The following is a 25,149-nucleotide window of genomic DNA, read 5'->3' as shown; positions in this document are numbered from 1 at the left end:
GAGCGGTACCGAGTACACCAATCGTCATAACTCCGTCTGCAAGATTCTCCATCAAAACCTTGCGTTGAAGTAGAACTTAGTGGCAACCTACCATCCTTACTATAAGTATACTCCGCAGAAAATCTTGGAAAATGATCGGGTCAAACTACTGTGGGACCACACTATTGCCACCGACCACAGTGTTAATCATAACAGACCCGATCTAGTTCTGCTTCTGAAGGAAGAACGAGCGTGCTTTATAATCGATGTAGCCGTACCGTTGGACCGGAACACTGTTGAAAAACAGCACGAAAAAATTCGGAACTACGGCCCCTTGGCAGATGATATGAAGCAGACTTGGAGACTACAAAAGATCCAAGTAGTCCCAGTAATAATTTCAGCGACGGGATTAGTCCCGCAGAACTTACATAAAGCGCTGAAAACGCTCGATCTTAGGGCTGGACTATACATGGAGATGCAAAAAGCAGTTATCCTTGCAACCTGTGCTATAGTCCGAAGAGTCCTGTCCGGTAACAATCTGACCTAATGGGTTTCAGTCTTGATCCGCACTGTCTTCAATATAAGATCCATGTCTCTGTAGTGTAGGACCTCCGCGTCATTGGCTGAAGTGTTTGCGACAATCGGGATGTAGCAATACATTTTCGCATGGTCGCACACACTTTGCGTTAAAACGCATCATCGCTGTGATGCGGGCCTTTGGATGTTGCCTTCAGCCCATCCTTAGGTTGGTCGCCCCTCGGTCCGGTTGGGCGGGAAGAGGGTCCGTGGGCTTTTTGAATTATATATGGATATTGGAGACTACAAAAGATCGAAGTAGTCCCAGTAGTAATTTCAGCGACGGGATTAGTCCCGCAGAACTTACATAAAGCGCTGAAAACGCTCGATCTTAAGGCTGGACTATACATGGAGATGCAAAAAGCGGTTATCCTTGCAACCTGTGCTATAGTCCGAAGAGTCCTGTCCGGTGACAATTTGACCTAATGGGTTTCAGTCTTGATCCGCACTGTCTTCGATATAAGATCCATGTCTCTGTAGTGTAGGACCTCCGCGTCATTGGTTGATGTGTTTGCGACAATCGGGATGTAATAATACATTTTCGCATGGTCGCACACACTTTGCGTTAAAACGCATCATCGCTGTGATGCGGGCCTTTGGATGTTGCCTTCAGCCCATCCTTAGGTTGGTCGCCCCTCGGTCCGGTTGGGCGGGAAGAGGGTTCGTGGGCTTTTTGAACTATATATACTCTTATTGGTAGAATAAGTTTCCCCTGCAGTCAGATATTTTTGGCAGTTCCAACACCTCTCAGACCAGGGGCCATTAGCATTGTAACGGTTAGAAAGAGTTTTACCTGTCTTATGTCTTTTGGGGTTTTGTTTTCCACAAAACCTAAAAAACCGGGGAAATGCGTTTTGCATATTTTCGTTATGAACTTAGTATACACAAGATAAGATAAGGATAATAGAAGGACCTCGTGGTGTCATGTAATATGTGCGAGAACATGCCTGATATTGTACTTTTAACCTGCAACTCGATATTAGAGATACATATTTAAGGTAGTAGAAAAGAAGAAGTTAGTTAGTTGCAGTAGCACCACCAGACCATATATAGTGCGACCCTCTACAATATAATAAAAATATTATAACAAATAAACCAACGTTCCAGATTTTATTCTAGCAAGTGGATTAAATATATTCGAATATCGCGAGAAGTAAAATGGAAACCGGACCAACTGTGCGGGATATAAATGAAATAAGGTTTTGTTTTACAAACAAAACCTTAAAAAATCTGGAAAAGTGACAAAGTGGTTCAGAGTAAATTTGTATAAGGACTTTCTATAAGATATAACTCTATAAGGACGAAATACTTTGTAAAACTTTGAAGTCGACACAACCTAAAATTTGTTGCTCTTTGCCCTTTTGGTTTTGGCTTTCAATAAAAAAGATTACACTTGCGTTCTCTGCATGTCTCTGAACGCAGATGCAAGTACCGATTTAGTGGTTTATATCACCATGAAAATTGCGTCCAAACTGCAATTCGAATCACAAGCGCAAATAAATGCAATAACGCAAAATCAAGACAATTCTGCACAATTAAATGCTGCTTTGGAATCGCGTGTTAACTCTGCATTTCAAGCGCAAAGAAATTAATTTTCTACTCAACTCGAGTCTATTTTTCCTCAAACTCGGTACAAAAATACGAGTATATATAGTGTTAACAACGTTCTATGTGACATTTTCAGGAGTGATCAAAAAATATCCTTCGTGGCGACAAGCCTTGTGAAGAGTATATTGGGTCGAATCGACACTACCAAAAGGTAGCTATTATTCGAAATAAAATTACAGGAGCTGCCGACACTGTATTGCCTTCCTTTAAATTTCGAGGCCATACTACCTATTCTGACAAAAGACCCCTTCATCTTTTAGAGCAGGAACTTTCAACTCTTCAGCAAGATAGATTATCAATATTAAAGTATTATGATACTGTCCAAAAACAGCTTACGCTAATAACAAACAAGGCCTTAATGCGATATTCTAAAAACCAAAAAGCATTTCGGCTAAAGTATAAAGGTGACGCATTACTTGTACGTTATTTGCATCTGACTTAAATCGCCCAATAAGCGACATACTCTTTTCTTGCAGACCTGCAGATCTGCCTAGCAATATAGTTATAGCTCAGGAATTAGAAATAAACCAGGAAAGGTCAGCTTTTGCAAATGCATTTGTTTAAAGAAAAGTGATGCAAGAGTTATCCTCAATACAAAATAATATCTGAAATCTCTATTGAAGATGTAGATGCATCACAATCTCGATTTAATCGTGCATCACGTAATAATATTAATGGGAACTCAATGAGAACAAATTCTAACAATTCAAATGGAACATTTATCCAAAATCAGCTCACTTTCACAACAGAATAAATTTCAAAACAGAGAATATGGCAGAAGCCATAAGAAAACACAACATACTAATCAAATGAACACACATAAACTTGAATTAGAATACCAGGACTCAAGATTGTCCTCCATCGACAAGACAGCAAATAATTGGGAAGTAACTAAAGCTTTTAATCGACACCGGAGCTACAAAAAAATATATTAAGGAGTGTTCATTTCTCAAAGCCATAAGATCTGCACAAAAACCGTTCAATGTATATTTCTGAAAAGTGTACATTTGGGATTTTAGGGCAAGAGTCCAAATTTTTCATTCAACCGAATCTTAGTGACTTTGACGAAACCATTCGATAAGATTTTCTTAAGGGGTTACATCTATTTGGAGCAGATGATTAATTACAGTCCACAAATAATAGCAATGAATTAAGCAACTTTTCAGGAGTACGAAAAGTATTATTGACTTTTTTTAGAAAAGGACCGCTGTAGGATCATACAAACAAACCAAGATAACATAACAAACAATTTTTCACGAAATACATACCTGTAGCTAGTGAAGTATACACGATTATAATTTTAGAATTTTTTTTTTCGCAAAGTGGCACAATTAAATCTTCACGTCGATCGGATGAGAACTCTTGGATTTCTACTGCTCGCCGATTTTAATAACGTTAGTTAATTTAAAGTTTAAAAACGCTATAACAGTTTTTTCTGGATTCTGTAATGGTGCGCCCCGGCTCTTCACTATATTGGAAAGTGAAGAAATACGTTCTGAGTTGTTACAATTTCCAGACTATTAACGGAAATATTACGTGGCGATAACGGAAACAGGCACCAATCAATCTAAAAATAGTTTATCTCTAACGGCTAAGGAAGGTTTCAAAAAAGCAAAAAAGATACTCGTATCTGAGGATGTGACTCCCCTTTTTCGAGATTTGACATCGTCATCATTAGCTGCACAACAAGGAACTACAGACATCCCGGTTTTTTACCGAGGTCCACCAATTCGATATCCCTAAAAGCTGTTTGGCGTCCTAACCTACGCCATCGCTTCATCTTAGGCAGGGTCTGCCTTGTCTTCTTTTTCTACAATAGATATTGCCCTTATAGACTTTACAGGCTAGATCATCCTCATCCATACGGATTAAGTGACCCGCCCACCGTAACCTATTGAGCCGGATTTTATCCACAACTTGACGGTCATGGTATCGCTCATGGATTTCGTCGTTATGTGGGCTAGGGAATCGTCCATCCTCATGTAGGGGGCCAAAAATTCTTCAGAGGATTCTTGTCTTGAACGTGGCCAAGAGTTCGAAATTTTTCTTGCTAAGAATCCAAGTTTCCGAGGAATACATGAGGATTGGCAAGATCATTGTCTTGTACAGTAACAGCTTTGACCCTATGGTGAGACGTTTCGAGCGGAACAGTTTTTGTAAGCTGAAATAGGCTCTGTTGGCTGACAACAACGGTGCGCGGATTTCATCATCGTAGCTGTTATCGGTTGTGATTTTCGACCCTAGATAGGAGAAATTGTCGACGTTCTCAAAGTTGTATTCTCCTATCCTTATTCTTCTTCGTGTTTGACCAGTGCGGTTTGATGTTGTTGGTTGGCTCGTTTTCGGTGCTGACATTGCCGCCATATATTTTGTCTTGCCTTCATTGATGTGCAGCCCAAGATCTCGCGCCGCCTGCTCGATCTGGATGAAGGCAGTTTGTACGTCTCGAGTGGTTCTTCCCATGATGTCGATATCGTCAGCATAGGCCAGTAATTGGGTGGACTTAAAGAGGATCGTACCTCTTGCATTTACCTCAGCATCACGGGTCACTTTCTCGAGGGCCAGGTTAAAGAGGACGCATGATAGGGCATCCCCTTGTCGTAGACCGTTGTTGATGTCGAATGGTCTTGAGAGTGATCCTGTTGCTTTTATCTGGCCTCGCACATTGGTCAGGGTCAGTCTAGTCAGTCTTATCAGTTTCATTGGGATACCGAATTCTCTCATGGCCTTGTACAGTTTTACCCTGCCTATGCTATCATAGGCAGCTTTAAAGTCGATGAATAGATGGTACAACCGATGTCCATATTCCAACAGTTTTTCCATCGTTTGCCGCAGAGAGAAAATATGATCTGTTGCTGATTTGTCTGGAGTCAAGCCTCTTTGGTATGGGTCAATTATATTCTGAGCATATGGGGCTATCCGGCCTAGTAAGATAGCAGAGAAGATCTTATAGATAGTACTCACCAACGCGATACCTCTATAATTGCTGCACTGTGTCATATCTTCCTTTTTATGTATGAGACAGATAGTGCCTCTTTGCCAGACGTCAGGCATTGATTCGCTGTCCCTTGTCCCTTGAGCACAATTTGATGAACGTTGAACACAAGTTGATTTTACATAGGCGTTTTAAATTGACTACGAGTACTTTTTCGGTGGCTATAAGCGCAGATCTTTCACAGAACGGAAAACTTACTATAATACTTTCATTTCTCGCCCGGTTAGTATTACCGAAGAAACATAAAGCAACAAACGAACGTGGAATGTTGGCTATTGTACGAAAACTTCAAACTTATTTATTACTATTTATTATGGTGATTCCACAGCCAGCCAGATTTTATGACGCCCCTTCGGAACCTGTTTAGCACACGAGAAAAGAGCATTTTTGATGGCGGCCCAATACTCATCGATATTATCAGGCCGCTTATTCAGTATATTTGCCGTTCGATCAGCAAAATATCTCTCCCACTGTCGAGCGACAGCTGTTTCATACAAACAGTCGATGTTGAACCTAAGGGATCAAGTGGCGGAGGCAACAGGTAAGCGAACGAAAGCGACCATCAGATGGTGATCCCTTTCGAGGCCGATTTTAGCGCCTCTTTTGTTACGAATATTCAACAGGCAACTCCTAAATCTACTGCTGATCGCGAAATAGTCGATCTAATCGCTCGTACGGCGTCGGTCATTTGAAACCCAATTGACTTTATGGCAGGTTCTGTGCTCGAGCAATGTGTCACCAATAAAGAGGCGGTGGAAGTTGCAGAAATACATGAACCTCCCGACGTTACCCTCGAGGTCACCAAGGCCATGTTTCCTATCACATGTCCGAGTGAGGCGTTGTCAAATCCCACCTTGGCATTCAGATCATCAGATCATCAATGTTACCTTTAGGAACCCTCCCATGAACTGCGTTTAATTACTCATAGAAAACATCCTTCTCCACTATATCGGAAAGCTCCTGTTGTGCATAGCATTGTACGATTGTGATGCTCTTTAACCTGTACCGAAATTTTGCAGTTAGAAGTCTGTCCGAAACCGACTCCTAGGCAGGAGAGCGCGCTTTGCAGTAGCCGTCAGAAGCAACCCGACACCGGATTCGCGTCTGTTGCTACTTGGTTTTCCAGAGTACAAAAGCACATTGCCGCAAGAGGGAGAGGAATACTCTCCAGAGTCCCACCACCTTGTGTGTGGGTATGTCTGTGTGTGATAGGGGGAGAAGCTACAACTTCCGAGCACTCAGGCCGTGTTGGCTCATTGTACTTGCCACCCCCACCATCTTACTTCGCTTAGGCCCAAAATGTCTAGCTTATATCGGTGGAATTCCCACTCATGTTGGAGAAGGCGAGCATTCTATGGAACGCCGCTACCATTATCAAGGAGCGTGCGCACATTCCAGAAACCAATCATAGTCCGTTTTCGATATCCAAAGATCGTTGCCGCGAGGTCAGTCCCTATCCGAGGCGTTGTTAACGTTTCGGTAGCAATAAGTTTCAAAATTTTTGAGGTTTTGAGGTTTTGAGCTCACAAATTTCTACCTCATTTAGTCGCCTCTTGCGACAAGGAAGGAAGGCTTTCAGTGTATTTTTAGGTTCAAACTTACGTTGCGGAAACACAAAACGTTTTATACCTGAAGCGTCTAGCTCCTAGTTTCCCGATTTCCATTCTTTATCTTCAAAATAAAAGAAACCGCAAATCACTTTGTTATTTCATTTCTGAGAAATCAAAATTTTAAAGGCACTCTAGTAATTGCGCTCCGAGTGTGAAAAGTGCCCTTAAAAGAAGTTAATTTACTGGGACATGTGCCACTTCTGATAAGATAAGCTTCCCCTTTGTACTCTATTCCATATTTACATATATTTGCAGTCATTTAAATCATAACCATGTCCAAAAGTTTCATCAATAAGAAGATTGAGATTGATAAACACCTTGGATTTGTTTATATCACTCACTTTGCCATTTACCCACCGCAAACCATTAAATTTCTATCATGAAGGTAACTTTAGCAAGTCATGGTAGGACAAAGTACAAGTGACTGAAAATAGAACCGTTGATTCGGTGTTGTTTTTCTGTATGTATGAGACTCAACCGCATAATGCAGCGATCATTCGAATGGAGGCGGACCGCAAATAGATTTGCCGCTAGCAGACAATTACCGCCAGTTATCTCCTGGCCTTTCGGATAAATCTATTATCATCTCCGCGTGTTTGTAGCCAAATGATCGCGCTAGCAGTACCTATCATTTTCGTGTTATATCTACTTAAAGTGCTCTACTCCAAATGGAAAGTGTACAATTACATATTGAGTAACTTTTCTAGCCCCCCGAGGCACCCGATTTTCGGAATTCTGCATTTGTTTCCATCGGACTCACCAGGTGGGTGTGTACTTCCTGGGATGAAGTCACTACTTCAACGACTTGACTGATACTCTCAACCAATAAATTTATTTTAAAGGAATTTTCAGGACGTTCCAGGAATTGGTGAAAAACTATGGGAGGAATTTCGTCGTATCCAGACCAATATTTGATGCTTTAATTGCAATATCGGATCCAGCGGATATTGAAACCATTCTGTCGAACCCCAATACGAAGACGGCGAAAAAGGCTCGCTTATATGATACCCTAAAACCGTGGCTAGGTTCGTATAAAAATGCTCTAATTATTGCATATGTTGTGTCTATTTCAAGCATTTGAATGAACATATGATGTACTCTGAATTAAAACAATTCATAGGCATTGTTGCGCGTAATAGTGGCAGTGGAATTATGTCATTTGAGATTTGATTTATTGCCATTCCTAAACATGTGATTAATTTGGGTCAACATCTGCTCCTGGTATACCTGGTATACCACAGCGTAATGACTAATCTTTTTATGCATTGTGTCAGGCCTTGTGATCTAGTACAAAAGTCTTTTCGGCAAAGTTTCAATAGACGAATCTCTTGCCTTGATAGAAAAAATCCTTATTTTTTGCGCTGTCTGACGTTTCTCCAAAATCCAAACTTCCATTAGTTTGCAACTAAATGTATGTCTGCGGTGTTTCTAGTGATAAAATTACAATTAAAGACGAGTTTTTCTATTTGCTAGTGTTTTTATTTAAAGTCGCATAAATTGATATTTTGAGAACCATTTGTTGGGGGACAAACCTCTTAACCACTATATTCTTTTTATATTCATGATAAAGTTGAACAATTTCCTATGATCAGCAATAAATACATATTCGAACCTTGATAATTTAAACTTGGCCAATTCGAAATCGTAGATAGTCTGAAATGAGCATCCAAGTAAGCGAAATTCATCTAAAGGGACGGCCGATTCCAAAACCTAAACAAAGTGGCAAAATTAAACAAAAATCCGTCCGCAATTTATGCAGTTCGTGTCCTTTAATCCAATGTATGAGTTAAATGAACAGACAGACATTGACTCTATCTTTATAATTTTGCTTTACTCAGAACAGTACAAAAATGCCTCGAAGCACGGGTGGAACCATCGAGATCCGAGGCTCAGTCTCTCGTGTACTGTTTCAAATTTCCAGATGGAAGGCATCCTTCCTTAAACCATAAAAATGGAGGACGCCGTTTTGTATTTAATATGAGTTCTGCACGAGATCCTCAAACTAAAGAATGTCATTCAGAAAATTCATAGTTATCTTAATAATCAAAGAAAAAGATGGGAGATAGGAGCATAATAAGGTGAATACTGGAAGTTCAGCGCTTCAAGTATGACGGGTTGGTGTGTTTTTGTGTAAGAATAATTGAGTGCATAACTGTTCCATTTGTACGTTATATATACATATATAGTGTGGTATTCATACTCAGTGTCTTAAGTTATAGTAAATTTACCCAAAAAAAAGAGAAATTTGACCTACTGTAACTTCATCGGTAACAGTAGGAATTCCAGCGTGATATCATGCTTTATATCATAGCCTATATTACTAAATTTGATGATTATAGACTGAACTTCAAGAGGGTTTCCTGTCAATTTGAAAGAAAACGATGCAATACAACATCATTAACTTATTTGGGTAGATATCGTAATGAAAAGTATTTATTTCACATTTTTTGGCATTTGAAAATGGGTCCGTGGAAGAAGTGATCATTTTGTAGCCCCCGAATTTAAAACTAACACCAGCGTCGGAAATGCCAATCGAAACCTTTTATTTGATACCCTTTGTGTCTATAATTGATAAAAAAAAGTCACCCCTCCCCCAAAAGGAGGAGGATTTTTCTCTTTGCATGTATCTTACCTCCCTAGTAAATTTTCAATAACGCACGCACGCGAGAGACAGACAGACAGACATTAACAATTGGATTAAATAAAAGTAATAATAAAACGAAGGAACAAGCAACTAGGGGTCAAAGAAATCTCTTAGTTGCTATATCGATTATGTGAAGGCTTTTGACAGCATCCCCTACCCCTGGCTAAACGATCTCCTACATCTGTATCGCATTGATTCGAAGCTAATGAAGTTTTTGGCGACAGTCATGGAAGAATTTCATACAACTTTGTCAGTGCATTCATTTGAGGGTACCAACATTTCAAAGCCTATCCACCTACGGTGATCTTCGAGGGGGATCCGTTGAGTCGCCTTTGATTTGTATGGCACTGATCCCCATTTCATGGCTGCTGAATTATACTAGAGCGTATGGTTTTGCAACCAAGTATTGCCTACGTGCTAAGCGAACTTTCAATCCTCTGAGTGGGGCGAAGCTAGACCAGGAGTGGATCGATGAATGGAAATCGAAAGCAAAGCACGGTAAACAGGTGAACTGCCTTGGGCGGCCATTTGCCGATTTGCATCTGTCGAAAAAGTGAATGGCCTGGCCGCCATTTAGGATTGCCTGGCTGATCACAAGCTCACAATGAAAGGACGGGTGTAAGGCGACCAGTGCAAAGTGTGTGGTTTGGTATTAGAGACTCTAAGCGGTTGTGCCTGGCATCCGTAAGGCGAGTCGTCATCATCCGATTCGTCGTAATCGTACATAACGTCAAATCCGCAGCTGCCATCATATCCGTAATAGGTTCTCGGATCTGGATCTATCTTCAAGTCCATAAAAATTCATGTCACATCTATCGTTATGGTTCTAAAAATTCTTGGTATTCCGCCCGTCGTCACGTTTGACATTAGAATGTACTGCACCAGTTGAGGCAAGCTGATGTTCAGATGCCTGATGCAATGTGTGTTCGGGTTCGAGTTCGAGTCTCGGAGCGCAGTCATTCGCTCTCGAACCAATCCTTTAACTCGTGAAGCGATAAATTCGCCCTTCGTGGAAGGATCAACCCAACCCGTCGTCTTTCTCTACAGTTTGGCTTGTCGTATGTAATAACTTGGCGTATTCTACCTAAGGACCTTAGTTTAAAAGCATACAAAATTCAACTAATGCAAGAATTGAAACCAACTGACTTTCAGAATCGTCACCGTTTCAGTCTTTGGGCTCTTGATAAGGTGGCAGAGAATCCATTGTTCCCTTTAACAATTTTGTTTTCCGATTAGGCCCATTCCTGCCTTAATAATGAGCAACCCGAACGAGCTCAAGGGTTGCCATGAAATCCAGTCAAAACAACTGTTTGATGTGGCTTATGGGCCGGTGGAATAATCGCTCCATATTTTTACAAGCCTGTGAAACCATGACTTCACTGGGAGAACGATTCGGTGAACGGTTCATTTCACGCTTCGGGCCAGTCCATAGTCTACATGGATAACCCGACTACGATTGAGGCATTGGGGTCAACATTACCCGAGTCATCCGACAAATGCCACTCAATATGCTGGAATGCATCATCAAAAATGGGAACTTAAGAATGGATCATCTCCACCGCAGTTACGGCCAACATTTAAAAGAAATTATCTTTAAAAATAATCAAGAATGGTTGTTTTGTATGACGATAAAGATTATCAAATTAAATCGATTTTTATCACTGTTTTTTATGTTTGATAAACGGTACCTCTCCTCTAAATCAGCCTACATTACCCCGTCAAGGTTTCAATTTTTCTTTACTTTTGTTCCTCCCTTCAAACTGTAGGCATGAATTTGCAAATTGATATTCGCACCAAACCAAAATGACTATTTCGGAAATCAGAACTTCGGCGCTTCAAAACTGGGAGGTTTTGTGTAATTCTTACAGACATATTTAAATGGACATTTGTCTCATTTATACCTAGCCATATTATGGTATGTCGGACTACTAATTTTAGTGCGACACTGATAATGCAACTTCCACCAAACTTAGTAGTATGCTGTACGAGTATATTATTATATAATCTATAATATATTACTGCAATTATTTATGTGATTTATAATTCAAGGTAATATACTACTATTAACTTTATTTGGGCAGATATGGGTATGGAGGGTACTTCGGGGCCTACACTGCGAAAAGTAGCGCTTCGCGATTTTTTTTCAAATTTTTCAGATAGCTAGCTTCTGGGTCCATGGAAGAAATTATTACTTTTCAACTCCCACGTTTCCCCCCTTTCATCAAATTTAAAGAAGTCGGAATACAGCGCTTGGACGCAGTGCATGGTATACCCGCGTGCACTGAAGAAGGGGGCAAGTAATCCCTACTAGTGACGGAGACGGTGTTACGTTTTACTTCTTTGAACAAACATTGTCTATACCGCACACTGATGTATATACATATATGTACACATCTAAATTAATTGAAATGAGCTCAATATTTACACAAAAGCTTAGGTGAATATACTTACACACATGTACTTAAATTGAATGCCGCTAGTACTTACTTAGATACACATTCATCTTAATTAGACACTTTATTCTTCATTCGCATATACAAATATACAGTATCTGTCCATTGAATTATGATCGCTAGGAAAATATGCAAAGTTTCAACTTCATGCAGCAATAAAAACCAACATTTTCAATTGCATCTCTCATGCAATCAGGTATACTGAGAAAACAATGTCTAGTCATTGGTTTTAAATCAACGTCGTTATTATATTATATCCTTATATTTTTATATTATATCCTTCATGTTTTCTTTAAAATTTTTAAGTGTAGTGTTTCTCCATTGATATACCTTGTATTTCAGATAAGACTAACAATTCTCTTCCGGGTTTAAGTTAAAAGAATTGCCCAGCCCAGCATGAAGTCATTTTCTGTTCGCAGAAGCTGCAGATTATTGATATATGACACAAAAACCGTTTGTACTACGATAATGCTGCCCAGACTGCATTGTATCTTCAATAAATTCTATTGGATCATCCTTCTTCAGGAATGCAGCTACAAATCATTACTGCTGGTGGATATTTATTCCAATCCAATCCAATTGGATTGTTGCGCCAACGATTATTATCATTATTATTCCAAAAATTAAAAAAAAGCAAAAATTTAAAATTCGGAAAAGTCCGAGAAAAATTATTTATAAACAATTCAACTTCCTCCAATAGCCCGAATTGTAATCCTCGTACAAGTCGTCCCATATCAATGGCCGTCGCTGCATCGCTTCTGCCAAATTCGGTTTTTTAGCCGCCCCCTTGCATTTCAACCTATTTTTGTATAAACGTTTGTATACTGTATGATGAAATCTCTCATCTCAGGCGTTTCTCACGTCATCCAAAATACTGTGGGAGGTTGCAGTTCAAGCCTTTTAAGATTTTCGCAGAATTGGTTTATAAGAATTGGTTTATCATGAATGATACTGAATTCTCTTGCTATTTCACTGATGATTTACAAACACCAATATTGAAGGCAATCGCTACAATGCTTTTCCTTCCCTCTCTCAGAAGGGACACAACTTGCATATTTTATTTTACCTTAATATCTCCTTTTTAAGGTTTTGTTTGCAAAACTAAACCTTATTAAAATCGTTTCAATGTGTGTATGTCTGTCTGTCTGTCACAGGCACTTTTCTCAGAAATGGCTATACCGATTAGCACGAAATTTGGTGAGAAGGTGGGAACTGTGGACTCCCAGACATACAGTGAGTGATATCCTTCTACGCTGAGATTTAGGGGGGGGGTCCCCTTACATGTAAAAGGGGGGTGTAAACATTTTTTTCATCGAATATGGTCATGTGGGGTATCAAATGAAAGGTCTCGATTAATACTTTGAAGCTAGTCTTAGTTTTGAAATTTATTAGAAAGGTGGGGAGTGGGAGGGGTTGAAAGTGATGATTTCTTTAGGGGACCCATTCTCAGAAACTATCCAACCGAAAAATCTGAAAGCGTGAGCTTTCGATATCCGACTTGTGTGTATCTGTTGTAGGTTGTCTTTTTCACATTTGTTGATAATATTGAACTCCTAGTGTGAAGCGTATAAGGTTGACTGCTATGCATACAGTGCTTTCCAGATAACATTGTTTGTGTAAATGGCTTTTTAGAAAGTAGAGGGCAACTGAATTTTTAACTATATACACAAGGAACTGTCAAGCATTCATCATTCCCCACATAGGGAAACACAAAATCTTTTATACCTAAGGCTTATAGCTTCCGGTTTCCCGACTTGTTTATCCATTTCCTGTTAATTTGCTGTTATTAAAAAACTGAGATGTCTATCATCATCATTAACGGTGCAACAACCCGTATCCGATCTAGGGCTGCCTTAATAAGGGACTCCAGACACCCCGGTTTTGCGCCGAAGTCCACCAATTCCATACCACTAAAAGCTGTCTGGCGTCTTGACCTACGCCATCGTTTTCTTTTTCCACCATAGATATTGCCCTTTCCGGGTGGGATCATCGTCATCCATACGGATTAAGTAACCCGCACACCGTAACCTATTGAGCCGGATTTTATCCACAACCGGACGGTCATGGTATCGCTCATAGATTTCGTCATTATGTAGGCTACGGAATCGTCCATCCTCATGTAGGGGGCCAAAAATTCTTCGGAGGATTCTTCTTTCGAACGCGGCCAAGAGTTCGATTTTTTTTTTTGTAAAGAGTCCAGAATTACAAAATAAGCACTGAAGAAGGACACATGTTGCGTCCGAAACACGTGTTTGCTACCTCAAAATAAATAAAATTCTATATTTCAATTGGAAACCTTTCCTTTTAATAGTTTTCTTTTAAAGAACCCAGGTTTCCGAGGAATACATAAGGACTGGCAAGATCATCAGTCTTGTACAGTAAGAGGTTTGACCCTATGGTGAGACGTTTCGAGCGAAACAGTTTCTGTAAGCTGGAATAGGCTCTTTTGGCCGTGGGCGGACTTTATCGTCATAGCTGTTATCGGTTGTGATTTTCGACCCTAGATAGAAGAAATTATCAACGGTCTCAAAGTTGTAGTCTCCTATCTTTATTGTTTTCGTTTGACCAGTGGGATTCGATGTTTGGTTTTTAGCGCTGACATTGCCACCATGTACTTTGTCTTGCCTTCATTAAAGTGCAGCCCGAGATCTCGCGCCGCCTGCTCGATCTGGATGAAGGTAGACTATACATCTCGGGTTGTTCTTCGCATAATGTCAATGTCGTCAGCGTAGGCCAGTATTTGGGTGGACTTAAAGAGGATGGTGCCTCTCGCAAAATAAAATCAATCTTGTTAGCCACATGTACCGTTCAACATAATACAAACTGCGCGAACAATTATTCTAAGCTCAACTTCCCGACTTTCCTGAGAAAACCTCGAAAAGCGCACAAAAATCGACCAGCTTAGAATACGAGTTTCGATAGAATGAACCCATTGGCGGGCCAATAACGGTCCTAATTTTACTCCAATTTTGATTGTGACAGAATATTTTGATTTTTCTTTACAATCAAAAACCCAATGATATAGTAAATTTTCTCAAAAAGTTTCATTTTGCTTCCGCCTTTCGAATGTGTGGGGACCTCCATATTTTTAGATTTTTCGGTTGAGTAGTGTCCGACAACAGATCCTTGAAGTAATTAGCCCCTTTCAGGCCCCCGTACTCCTCACCTTTGCAAATAACGTCCCAACTGATATTTGTTCTGAAAAGTAATCTAGACCTTCCGTTTGATACTCCACTTGGCGACATTGGCTGACCCCCTCCTTAACTTCAACAGCAGTTCTAACCTTCTCATCAACTGTCAATCGGTGTAGTCATTTCTGAGAAAAGTGTGTGTAACAGACAGACAGACGGACGATCAGACAAGTAACAAACCGATTTCAATTAGATTTAAAAACAGAAGCAATCCTCATCCTCGGTAGTGAAATTAAGCCCGCCATTGCGCATTCTCACATTACCGCCTCCAAGGTTTCAAGTTCATGAAAGTGAGGCTGAGTTATAAGCAATGCATGCTTATGACACGCCGACTGGCAAGAATTATGCCGAACGTTGAACGGCCGCGATAAGCTACTTATTGGCGATGAGCTCCATATTGTTTTATGCAGTCCCAAATGAGGAAGGGCATTTCACATAGCATGCGACGCCCATAAATTGAGTGCAATCTATTGAAGGTTAGCCCTAGAGGACATATTCTACCTACAGACCTGTCTCAGATGAATCGACATTAGTCATCTCGAGAATGATGCCGATTGGTATTTTACAGATCAGATGAGAAGCATATCTCTATCTTATCACAGACGAAGTACGCCAAAAGGATGAGATCTGTAAATAGAAAACAGGAGCATTGGAAGTGCCAATGGATAGGCGAAAGGAAAGGATACAAGGGATACAAATCAGTTCATACCTAATTCTTAATATGTGTTACTGTTAAGATACCATCTCAATGGACTTAATGCCGGATCCACCCGCTTGGCGCATATTGCAAACTGCACCTTCACAAACGTTTGGCACAACTTTGGACACCCAATGCTATACCCACGCTTGCAAATGCAGGCAACCATTATGGACAGGCTTTGCTAAGGCGACTCCATTGATTAGCAAAAGTGTAGACTCGTCACTAGCGCTTCAGGTAAATTTCCTTTAACTTGTGCCAAAACAGCAACACTCGAGCGGAACAAACCAAGCCGAATACTTTATCCACGTTTGCATTTGTTAAGGTTTGGTGAGCGTGAGAATTCGATATAAGATTCTTCTGAATATTCGAAATACGAAGACATTGTTTACTTACTCTCCAAGTTGTTTTCTGTAACTCAGGATCCACATTGTTAACTTTGTTTTCCTGTGTTAACCTTTATAAAGGTTTTATGAAAAACAAAATTTTATTAATATCAGTTCACTGTCTGTTGCACGCTCTTTTCTCGGAAACGTTTATAAATATTTTCTGGAAATTTGGTAAAAAGATTGCTATACGCAAAAGGATGGCTCAAGTGGTTAGAGCGCTGGGCTGTCGTAGCGGAAGGTCGCGGTTCAAATCTCGCTGGGGGCGGAGGAATTTGTTATCGTGACTGGATGTCGGACACCAGTCGACTCAGCTGTGAATGAGTACCTGAGTAAATCAGGGTAATAATCTCGGGCGAGCGCAATGCTGACCACATTGCCTCCCACAGTGTACTGTGGTGTACCGTTTCGGTCTTGAATGAAGTGCTCTAACACACTTCAAGGCCCTGATCCAATATGGATTGTTGCGCCAACGATTATTATTATTATTATTATTATACGCAAAAGGGGAATGTATTTTTTTCACCAAATATGTCCATGTGGGGAATGAAATGAAAGCTCTCGATTAGATAATAGAATCTTCGTGGACGCAAGTATTCTGTTTATATTTGTTTGCACTTCTGCATCACCAACGTTTGCAATAATATAGGCAATAAAATAGAGCATAAAGTATACTAACAAATGTGCAAAATTCTTGCATTCTAGGACTCATACTAAAGTGAATTGTTTGACAAACGAAATGCATAAACATTACGAGCTAGGTACAAATGGGACAAATGCATTTATATAAGAAATACACAAAACCAAAGCGCTTAGCTTCCGGTTTCCGACTTATTTACATCTGTTGCAGGTTAACTTCTTCACATTTGTTTATAATGTTGATTTAAAAAAAATTATTTGTGAAAATGGCTTTTCAAGAAATAGAGGACAATCGAATTTTTAACTATGTATACACAGGGCTGTCATGCATTCATTATTCCTCATATAGGGAAGCACAGAACTTTTTGTACCTGAAGCCTCTAGCTTCCGGTTTCCCCACTTATTTTTGGTATATACTCGTATATATATATTGGTTAATTATACCCCAGTTTGATATTTTTTATCATATGTTAATGAAAATTTATAATTATGAATCGAACGATACATTTGCTTGTCACAGCTAGAGGAATGAGGAATCATCTGGCATACAGTTTCTCCAGTAGTTTTGTATCATGACTGTCTGCTGTATGAGTGTTAATATTGCATTATAGGGCTGCTTTATTATAAAGAGTTTTTTCTCCCTACTTCCTTCCCATGTTTTTAAAATTATCCTGACTCATCCCTTCTTCTACTTGAAACGAACTTTGGGCCAAAGCCAAAAACTCACTGAGGAAGAGGACAACTGGTCCTCGAAATACTGATATATGAAAAATAAACAAGTCGGGAAACCGGAAGCTGGACACTTCAGGTGCGAAAGGTTTTATGTATATCTTAGTACGTAGCACGTAATACAATATATGCATATATTATGTGAAAATATCCTCTTTCGGATGATATTGACATTCATAGTCTTCAATTTGCAAAGAAGCGACAACTTCGACGTATTATAACTTTGTTAGTAATAGTGCGATTTTCACCAAACTTGGTGAGATCATGCTTTTTGTTATATCCTATATTTCGTGGTGCTAGCACTTAATGGGAGTTTTACAGCCAATTACTAAAAATTATAGTAATATACTATTATTACCTTTATTTGTACAGATATCGTTATGGAAGGTATTTCCGATCCCAGGCACCATATAGTGGCAACCTCTTGATCTTTTTCAGATTTTTCGGTTGAGTAGTAAAGGGATGTAACTCACTTCCGTAGCCTACACAATGACGAAATCTATGAGTGATACCATGACCGTCCGGTTGTGGATAAAATCCGGCTCAATAGGTTACGGTGGGCGGGTCACTTAATCCGTATGGATGAGGATGATCCCACCTGGAAAGTCTATAAGGGCAATATCTATGGTAGAAAAAGAAGACGAGGCAGACCCTGCCTAAGATGGAGCGATGGCGTGGGTCAGGACGCCAGACAGCTTTTAGGGATATCGACTTGGTGGACCTCGGCGCAAAACCGGGATGTCTGGAGTTCCTTATTAAGGCAGGCCTAGACCGGATACCGGTTGTTGCGCCGTTGATGATGATGATGATGATGTAACTCACTGTATGCGTGAGCGTTCACAGTTCCCAGCTTTCTACCAAATTTGGTGTCAATCGCTATAACCGTCTTTGAGAAAAATGCGTGTGACGGGCAGACAGACACACGGACAGACAGACAGTCAATCGATTTTAATAAAACTCGCTATTCGGCATTGAGAAATGAAATTTGTCTTTTTTTTCACTATAAAATAAGCCGGAAAACGAGACGCACAACGAAAGAAAGAACTTTAGGCCGTCTTTCATGGAGTTTCAAGTTGGTCTTTGTTTTATGTGAAAAGAAACCTTATTAAAATCGATTCCATCTGTCTGTCACACTCGATTTACTCGAAAACGCCTGAACCGATTATCACAAACAATTTGTGAGAAGGTGGGGTCTGCAAATCTCTTTACATACAGCAAGTGGCAGTATTTTGTGTTGAGTTTAAACGGAACACAGAATATAGTCTGCTGTATGTAAGCGATACTTTTCGAAAATGATCTTATTTCTGATATTGGGTGAAACGGACGGAGTGAAGCTCAAAATGTGTGCCCCAAAGAGTGAAACAAGTCTCGTTCTCAGAACCTATGCAACTGAGAAATTCACGGCGATGCGGTGCATCAAAACCGCTTCGTTCTCTGTTTATGTTCATCAAGGAATTGCCCTCTCACCACACCGTCACACGGAACCTTCAACATTCAGCGCCCTATACACTGCTTCATGCAGATAATGTTTTCCCAGCGTCCAATAGCAAAAATGATCTCAAGCAACTTGTCCGCAAATGGAATAAACGCCTTATGCAAAACGATCTCAGATTGAATCTGAATAAAACTGAATTTTTGACGATCGATCTCCATGAAACAGGCACTTTCACTGTCAGTGACATGGACCTGCCTAATACTAAACGATTTAAATATCTCGGGTCACTGCTATCAGTCAATGGAGAACTGCGTTATGAAATTTCTTCACATATTAGCGCAAGCTGGTGGCGTTCCACAACTGGCGTTCTTTTTGATCGACGTATCATCAACGAACATCTCAAATCTAAAATTTACCGTAATGTCGCTCGCCCTTTCATCCCCTACAGTTCTGAGTGTTGGCCGACTATAAAAGACAATCAACAGCGTCTTACGGTGATGGAGAAAAAAATGTTGCATTGGACCAGTCGCGTGGCAAGTTTTGATCACATCCGAAGTGAGGATATCCGCGATCAATATAGGGTTGCACTGATTGTGAGAAAATTGCGAGAAAGACGGTTTTGATCGTATGGTCATGCAATTCGCGCTAACGAAAATTCATTTGTCAAGATTGGTCTAAACATCGAAGTAAGCGGCTAAAAGGCCAGCGAGACAAAGGCTAAAGTTGCGTTATCTGTCCAATGAAAGTTAATAATAGTATATTACCATATTTTAGAAATTTACCCGAAAACTCCCTTAAACTCATCTTGGCATCATTATAGGCGATAAATAACGTTTGAAGTTTGAAAGCAATCTATTAACAAAGTTATAGAAATTTAAAATTTGGTATTTCACATGAATTTATTGCACTCCAAAACGTGTATGACGTCATCATCATATAAAGTGAACTCTTAGGAACCACGCAGTCCATGAGGATATTTTCGTGTTTCGTTTTTAGCTTTTTAAGGTTTTGTGTAAACACAAAACCTTATTAAAATCGGTTTACTGTCTGTCTGTCTGTCCGTCACACGCATTTTTCTCGGAGACGGTTACAGCGATTGACACCAAATTTGGTAGAAAGGTGGGAACTGTGAACGCTCACGAATGTAGTAAGTTACATCCTTTTACGATGAATTTAAGGGGGGTCCCCATACATGCAAAAGGGGGGTGTAAATTTTTCTTTCATCAAATATAGTCATGTGGGGTATCAAATGAAAGGTATCGGTTAGTACTTTCCGAAGCCGGTCTTAGTTTTGACTTTTGTTGAAAAGGTGGGGAATGCGGGGGTTGAAAGTGGTCATTTTTTTAACGAACCCATTCTCAGGAACTACCAAACCGAAAAATCTGAAAAAAATCAGGAGGCTGCCACTATATGGTGCCTAGGCTCCGAAATACCCGCCATACCGATACCTGTTCAAATAAAGTTAATAATAGTATATTACTATAATTTTTAGTAATTGACAGGAAAACCCCCCTTAAGTTCACCCTAGAATCACAAAATTTTGCAGCAATATAGACTATAGTATAGAGCATAATCTTGCCAAACTTGGTGAAAATCGCACTGTTACCAACAAAGTTATACTAGGTCAAAACTGTCGCTCCTCTGCAAATTCAAGACTATGAATGTCAATATCACTTGAAAGTGGCTATTTTCACATAATATATGCATATTTTACGTGCTACATGCTAATGGGACAAATGCACACTCAAATCTTGTTATAAAAGAAATACACAAAACCTTTCATACCTGAAGCGTCTAGCTTCCGGTTTCCCGACTTGTTTTAGGTATTTGTATAACAACATCAATTACCGGCGATAGTCATCTGTATATATGAAATTAAACATCTTTTGGGGCAGGGGATGTTTGTTTATTTAGGATGAGTACAATATTTATGTCTTTAATATGTATGTACATATGTATATTTTAGAATTTGTCAGTATGTATGTGAAGGAATATTTTACATGCATAGCTATATACGTAAAATGAACACAAAACCTTTATAACCGAGGTGCCGAGCTTCCGGTATTCCGACTTGCCTTTCTTTGAATAGCTTTTGCTCCTTGGATATGGTGATAAAAGGAATTCACTTCGGTTTCGGATTGGTGCTAACATTGCTTCCTACTGAAGTCTTTCTCTTCGATAATGAGTTTTGTGCATTTGTGCAATTTTTCCTTAACTAACTGTTTATGGCCCCAAGATGATCCATTTAATACCATTTTTATTTTTGTTTTCCCCAGCTGCTTTCTTCCGTTTTCGCATCCACATCATACATACTAAGTGAATTTCATTTGCAAGCTCCCCTCCCTATATATGAATTTAAAATCAACTTTTTTGTTTCACTATCGTGCAGCTTTTCCAGCTCTTTGATGACTTTATCTGTTATTGTTATTATTTATTGGTAAATGATGTCTGATAATCAGATGCAATCGATAACATATGTCTTAAAAATATATAGAGCCACCAACCTTTTCCGCGAAACTGATAAGGTAAATATCAGTCTGCCCCGATACGATCGTGTCAATTTCAGATTAACTATTATCTCAGCCAACACTGTGGGCTCTGTGTACTGTAAGCGTAGAAAGCATCAGGTTATCAGTTGCCATTAATACGTTTACTGGGCCGATTAGAGTACATAAATAGCAAAAGCTTAACGTCCCAGTTTTACAATGATTCCAATTATATTACTTAATAAAGTCCAAATGATAAACCACCCAGAATCGTCACTTGACCGAATGGATCCGCTCTCGTAGAACATGTCGAAGCGCTTCAGTTATAAAAGATAGATATAGATATAAAAGATAGATATAGATAATGCACTTGCGTTAAGCATAATTTAATAAACAAATAAAGCAAAAAAAATATTACGAGGATATATAAAACTTTTCAATGATATCACGATAAATGCTGAAAACCTGTTGGTAGGTTTTTAGTTGGTAGTCCGCCAGCGTGCTGTTGCGGGAGTCCAACACTCTGTGCGTAAACGCATTCACCTACCCTACTCCCAAAAAAAAAAAAACCCTCTTCACCCATGGCATTTGTTCCCGTCTGTCTTTTCACCCACATGACTATGAAGAACACCGGCGTTAACTTGTTATATCTTGGCACTCATAAAAAAAGTACAAATCTTCACAATGATCTTTTGTAATTGTAACAATATAAGGAGAATATAAGGAGGAATTCGTGTCTTAGCATCTCTATTCTGTATGCTAAAGCTGAACAGCATTGCTTGTACAAGTCCCAATTTATATATTCTGCTTCATTAGCCCAATACATATGTTCATCCTGTTTATGGTTGAACTCACGCTGTGTTCTTACTTAAAATATCCTAATTTAGGAACAATTTGTAAAGTTTTGTTAACTCCCGCAATGACGATATAGTCCTTCGTCTTACCAGTGAGGGTATCAATATTTGGCGTGCAAACCCGAATCGTGCGTCTCATGAAACTTTGCCCATTTCTTGACACGACCGGGTCGTGTCCTGCTCGTCGACTGAGGTGAACGCTTTATAACTTTCAAAGAAGGGGATGGGGCTTGCCACTGCGTGTTACTTCTACTGGCCCGATTCAAGTCCCGTTTTTAAGGTTTTGTGTAAAATAAACCTTATTAAAATCGGTTTACCGTTTGTCTGTCTGTCTGTCTATCCGTCTGTCTATCTGTCTGTCCGACACACGCGTTTTTCTCGGAGACGGTTGTAGCGATTGACACAAAATTTGGTGGAAAGGTGGGAACAGTATCACACTCACGCATACAGTGAATTACATCCCTTTACGTCGAATTTAAGGGGGTCCCCATACATGCAAAAGGGGTGTGTAATTTTTTTTTTCACCAAGTATAGTCATGTGGAGTATCATATGAAAGGTCTCATTAGTACTTTGCGAAACTGGTCTTATTTGTTGGAAAGGTTGGGAGTGCGGGGGGGGGGGGGGGGTCGAAAGTGATCATTTATTTAACCGGCCCATTCTCAGAAACTGTCCAACCAAAAAATCTGAAAAAAATCAGGAGGCTGCCACTATATGGTGCCTAGGAATATAGATATCCCATCAAATAAAGTTAATAATAGTAATTACTATTATTTTTATTTCCGAGTTATCACAATCTCGGCAGATGCCGAATTTTACCTAATACTAGCACTAAGTGCTAAGCATTTAGGCTCGGACGATCCTACCTACTTAAAAACTAAAGGGGCACTGGTGGTAGGTCAGTGGAAGAATCCGTCGAGTACTCCCCACAACATCGAGCACGTATGCAAAATGGTGTACTTCTGCATGGTTTGAACCAGACTTTGCGAAAGTCCCAGGACATCAAGGGAAGCCGTCAGGGATTTAGGTACAATACCTATAGCTGACAATATTATGGGAACTACAACCACCCGCTCGAGACGCCAAATTTCTTTGATTTCCCGGGCCAATGGCTCATAGTTCAACTTCTTCTCCACGTATTTCCGTTCAACGTTGCTATTATGGGGGACCGCAATATCAATAATATACGCGGAGCGACCCGTCTTGTCAACTAACAGTACGTCAGGCTTATTGTGTGCGGTATGGCGATCAGTCAGAACTTGCCGGTCCCAATACATGCTGTAAGCAGAACTATCAAGTACTGCTTGCGGCTCATATCGATAAACCGGACCTGTCCCCGTGATCAGCCCATACTTGTATGCAAGGTTTTGATGGATAACCTTACATACAGCATTATGCCTGGTGATGTACTGCACCGGTGCCATAACAGTACAGCCAGAAATGAGATGGTCCAACGTCTCTAACGCCGAACCACACATTCTGCACTGGTCGTTCTCGACCCGTTCTTTCATGATGAGTTTTTTATAAGCTCGGGTGGCGACCACGCCATCCTGAATGGCACACATGAACCCTTCCGTCTTAGGAAAGAGCTCCCCAGCACACAGCCATCTGTTCGACAGATGCAAATCGACAAATGGCTGCCAAAGACAATTCACACATTTACCGTGCATTGCCTTCGACTTCCATTCCTCGATCCGCTCCTGGTCCGACTTCACCCCACTCAGAGGATTAAGGATAGGATCAAGTTAAGTGGAGTCAGTCCACAGTCTGCCTTACAGACAGCCGCATGCAAGGGGCTCGCCTACTCTTTACTGTAAAAATGAGCGCGCAGCAAGTCGACTTGGCGATGATGTTGTGCCGCCACGTCAACCACGCCCCTACCTCCGATGTCACGAGGCAGGTTCATCCGCTCCACGGCAGACTTTGGGTGATGCATTCGGAATTTGGACATAGTTGTCCGTATCCGTTGCTGGACGTTTTCCAGGTCGGTCTTCGTCCACGGCAATATTCTGAATGCATAAGCCAGTAAAGGGATAGCGAATACATTCAACGCGCTTATTTTATTCTTCCCCGAGAGATGCGATTTCAGCACCAGCTTTACACGTCGCAGGAATTCAGACAGCAGAGCTTCCTTCAGATCACCAACTCTAGCATGGGTTCCTTGCAGAATTCCTAGGTACTTGTAGAAGTCTGTCTCGGTCATAGCTTCGATATGGAGGTCACCAATGCTATGTCCGGCATGCGGCTCGTGATGACCTTTGCGGATGGCCTGGATTCGACATTTGTCTAATCCAAACTCCATCCGAATATCACGGCTGAACATGTCTATTATTCGTAACAGACTTCTAAGATGGTTGTCAGTACCAACATACAGCTTGATGTCATCTAGGTACATCAAGTGTGTCAGTTCGCACTTAGCACGTAGGCCATATTTTATTGCAAAACCATGCTCTCTAGCATCATTCAGTAGCCATGAAAAGGGGTTCAGTGCCATACAAAACCAAAGAGGACTCAATGAATCCCCCTGGAAGATGCCCCTCCGTATACGGATGGGCTCTGAGGTATTAGCACCCTCAGATGTACGCACCGATAAGGTGGTATGCCACCCTTCCATGACTGTCGCCAAATACTTTAATAGTTTCGGATCAATGCGATACAGATGTAGGATGTCGATTAGCCAGGTATGCGGAACGCTATCAAAAGCCTTGGCATAATCGATATAGCAACTGAAGAGGTTTCTTTGACCTCTAGTGGCTTGTCCTACAACTACCGAGTCGATAATGAGTTGCTCTTTGCAACCCCTTGACCCAACTCGGCAGCCCTTCTGCTCCTCGGACAGAATATTGTTGATCTCGAGGTGCGCATTGAT

General features: G+C 40.4%; 1 protein-coding gene across 1 annotated transcript in view; it reads left to right on the top strand.

The window, feature by feature from the left end:
• Positions 1–7,263: 7,263 nt before the first annotated feature.
• Positions 7,264–25,149, top strand: part of LOC119657958 (probable cytochrome P450 4d14) — a 30,915-nt gene continuing 13,029 nt past the window's right edge. Inside the window, exons 1-2 of the mRNA XM_038065160.1 lie at positions 7,264–7,531; positions 7,611–7,793. Of these exons, the coding sequence (XP_037921088.1) occupies positions 7,375–7,531; positions 7,611–7,793 (340 nt within the window). The 5' untranslated portion in view covers positions 7,264–7,374. The remainder of the gene's footprint in view (positions 7,532–7,610; positions 7,794–25,149) is intronic.

Source organism: Hermetia illucens, chromosome 5 (assembly GCF_905115235.1).
Source record: "Hermetia illucens chromosome 5, iHerIll2.2.curated.20191125, whole genome shotgun sequence".
Taxonomy (NCBI): domain Eukaryota; kingdom Metazoa; phylum Arthropoda; class Insecta; order Diptera; family Stratiomyidae; genus Hermetia; species Hermetia illucens.
This window is presented reverse-complemented; position numbering and strand designations above follow the sequence as displayed.